Genomic DNA, 3,608 nt, shown 5'->3' on the forward strand with positions numbered 1-3,608 from the left:
GAAGAAGTAGAGAGTTAGAAAATAGTGATCACAAAGCTGCGATTTTGGTATTTGGTATTATAGGACCAGCAGAGTTGAATAAAAAACTAGTCTTTGTCACATGAGACCAAATAAAGAACATTGTATAAATATTGTGGGAAATGATAAAGAAAAAGAAAAAGAAAATCCAGATTCTTTATGTTAAAATTTGTATATCAAACCAGTGATAAGGGAATATAGAGGATTAAATTTTGTTAGGACAATTGAAAAGTAAGAAAGAAACAACCAAGTTAATGTTTTACACGTAGAGAGCATGAAAAAACACAAATAATTCATCTGCTGCAAATTTACTACATAGCTCTGCAATGCATCGAAGCATTACATCATTTTTTCAGTAAAGTATGCTTTGTGACTCTCTTTCTGCACCTATATGTGTTTCTACACCTATAGATGATTCTTACTGGTTGATCGATTACATCGATCATGTGTAATTACCTTGGTAGTGTACGGCTCGTGAGTAGATTGGTTCTGGCAGCTATAATCAGCAAGTTGAAGAATCAAGAAACTAAATAACACAAGTAATAAGCCCATGGAAAGATAACTCCTCATGACATGGAATAGTGTTGCAAAGATCACAATGAACTATCAAAAGGAAAACAAACTATCTGGTTCAAAATTGCAAGTGACATTCAACATATTGCAACATAAATAACCTAGAAAGACAAATCAAGAACCTGTCCATTGACAAGTAAGCCGTGTCAAAATGGCAACTTCTAACTGTTTTATTTGCTAAGTAATTAGCTAAATTTTGAAACAACTACAATATACCAAGTGTCATCTCACAAGTGAGGTCTGGGGAGGGTATAGTGCACGCAGGCGTGAGGCAAAGAGGGTAGAAGCTGAAATCACTGTACATGGGGCTACTACTAACTAATGTTGTGCTCTAATTAGTATATAGAATTTGAAATGACACCAATAATGTCTCCTCTTCTGTTTAGACAGAACAGATAGACAAAAAATCAAGTCAGTCTCATTCTGACAAACTAATCTGCTTGTATCATTATGCCAATTTGGCATGCCATGCTAATAAACCTAATATTCTTTCTCGTACTAGTTAAGCAAATGAAGTACTACTATTTGGTATCTGGTATTATAGGACCAGCAAAGTTGAATAAAAAACTAGTCTTTGTTACAAGAAAAGGAAGATCCAGATTCTCTATGTTAAAATTTGTATATCGAACCAGTGATAAGGGAATATAGAGAATTAAATTTTGTTGGGACAAATGAAAAGGAAAAAGAAACAACCAAGTTGGTGTTTTACACGTAAAAAGCATGAAATAACACAAATAATTCATCTGCTGCAGATTTACTGCATAGCTCTGCAATGCACTGAAGCATTGCATCATTTTTGTCAGTAAAGCCTTCTTTGTGACTCTCTTTCTGTAACTATACGTGTTTCTACACCAATAGATGATTCTCAGTGGTTGATCGATTACATAGACAATGTGTAATTACATTGGTAGTGTACGGCTCGTGAGTAGATAAGATTGGTTCTGACAACTATAATCAGCAAGTTGAAGAATCAAGTAATAAGCTCATGGAAACATAACTCCTCATGACATGGAATAGGTATTGCAAAGATCACAATGAACTTTCAAAAGGAAAACAGACTAACTTGTTCAAAATTGCAAGTGACCTTCAACATACTGCAAAACAAGTATTGAGCAAAAAGCTTACTAGAAAGACAAATCAACATAGCCTGTCCATTGACAAGTAAGCCATGTCAAAATGGCAACTTCAAACTGTTTTATTTGATGAGTAATTAGGTAAATTCTGAAACAACTACAACATGCTAAGTGTCATCTCACAAGTGGGGTCTGGGGAGCTGAGGCAAAGAGGTTCAAGAAAACCATTTCAAAACCTATTTGAAAAAACTACGTGAAAGAAGCTTGGACAACTAAATGCATACAAATTCCTACATATCATCTCACATAGCATGATGAATTCACATAGCAAAAAGATATATAGGATTCATACAACTAATACCAAACTCGTTTGGAATTGAGGCGTAGTTGATTGATTGATTGATGGATCCGTCGATCATCTTAGATTGCTACTAACAAGCCGAGCACCAACCGGATCAAGCTTCTTCACCATAGCCAAAGCTTTCAAATTCCCTTCCTTCATAAACGCCTCCACCATTCTCTCACCAATCTCTCTCCCTTTCTCCTCCTCATCCGTCACCGCCACCAAAGTAGGTCCCGCTCCACTTATCGTACAACCAAACGCCCCAGCCTCCAATGCCGCCTTCTTCACTCCCTCCATCCCCGGTATCAATGGCCCCCTCCTCGGCTCCACAATCTTATCAGACGACAACGCCTTCCCTAACCCCCTCGAATCCCCTTGCAGTATAGCTGCCACCAACGCCCCCGCCTGACTACAATTCCATATATGATGCGACATTGTCACCTCAGGTGGCAATGCGGCCCTCATCTTCTTCGTTGGAGCCTCAAACTCAGGATTCACAAGCACGAAGAACAAATCCTTATCATACGGAAACTTCAACGGAATCAACTCCAACGGATCATAACTCCTCACCAAAACAAATCCCCCCATTATCGAAGGCGCTATATTATCAGCATGATAACCCGAAACCTTCGTTTCCGACTCCAACCCAGCAAGAACAAGCTGATCAACACTCAATTTCCTACCAAAAATCTCATTCACCGCCACGGCAGCCGCAGCAGCACTAGCAGCACTAGACCCAAGTCCACTACCCAACGGCAACCCTTTCTCAAGGGAAATCGAAAGACCAACAGACTGCACATTCAACATCTTCATAACACAAAAAGCAGCAATTCCAGCACAGTTATGCAACGGATCTTTAGTCAACCTTCCATTGTCTCCATTAATATTAGAAATCAACAGTTGTCCAGGTCTAACATTCGGGTCAATTTTAAGCGTGATAAAGTCTCCTATACCATCGACTGCACAACCGAGGAAGTCGAAGCCAGGACCGAGATTGGCGATCGTGGCGGGGGCGAAGGATTTGACGGAAGTGAAAACGGGCTCGGGTTCGGGAATGGTGATATGGGTATGGGTTTTTGAAGAGACGGGGGAAGGGCAAAATCGGAATTTGAGATTTGTGAAGTTGTTGGAAATGGGGTAAGAAGGAGAAATGGGGCTGAAATTGTTGAATTTGATGGGAGATTGATAGGTAATAGCCATTGAAAATGTCAGAGCTAGAGAACAAGGGTGGAGGGTTTTTTGTTACAGTGGTGATTCAAAGATTTAATAGACTAATCACCAAACTAATAGTGGGTTTTGGTGTAGAAGAAAATGTTATTTTTATATTTGATTGATTAAAAATTTTTGAATTTTTCCTATTTTCGAAAATACTCAATAACATCAATAATAACTTAATATATATTTTTTCATAAAGAGGTTTTGGGAAAAGTAGAGAATGTACACAAACATTATTCCTACCTCACACTGTTTCAGATAGATTCTCGAATCAAGAGACAAATAGTCTAAAACAATCAAAAATATATATATATATATATATATATTATTATATTATGATAATATTATGATTTTATTTAAAGCAGATTATTTTAATGAAGGACGAA

General features: G+C 37.8%; 1 protein-coding gene across 1 annotated transcript; it reads right to left on the bottom strand.

Moving 5' to 3' along the window:
* Nucleotides 1-1,745: 1,745 nt before the first annotated feature.
* Nucleotides 1,746-3,371, bottom strand: LOC124894880 (homoserine kinase-like). The gene has a single exon (XM_047405374.1). It carries the CDS (start codon nt 3,205-3,207, stop codon nt 2,080-2,082), a length of 1,128 nt encoding a protein of 375 aa, XP_047261330.1. The 5' UTR covers nt 3,208-3,371; the 3' UTR covers nt 1,746-2,079.
* Nucleotides 3,372-3,608: the final 237 nt, after the last annotated feature.

Source organism: Capsicum annuum, unplaced genomic scaffold (genome assembly GCF_002878395.1).
Source record: "Capsicum annuum cultivar UCD-10X-F1 unplaced genomic scaffold, UCD10Xv1.1 ctg78065, whole genome shotgun sequence".
NCBI lineage: Eukaryota > Viridiplantae > Streptophyta > Magnoliopsida > Solanales > Solanaceae > Capsicum > Capsicum annuum.

What these genes read in the sequence shown, in the direction of transcription:
- LOC124894880 (XM_047405374.1), bottom strand. Translation starts at nt 3,207, where the DNA reads ATGGCTATTACCTATCAATCTCCCATCAAATTCAACAATTTCAGCCCC.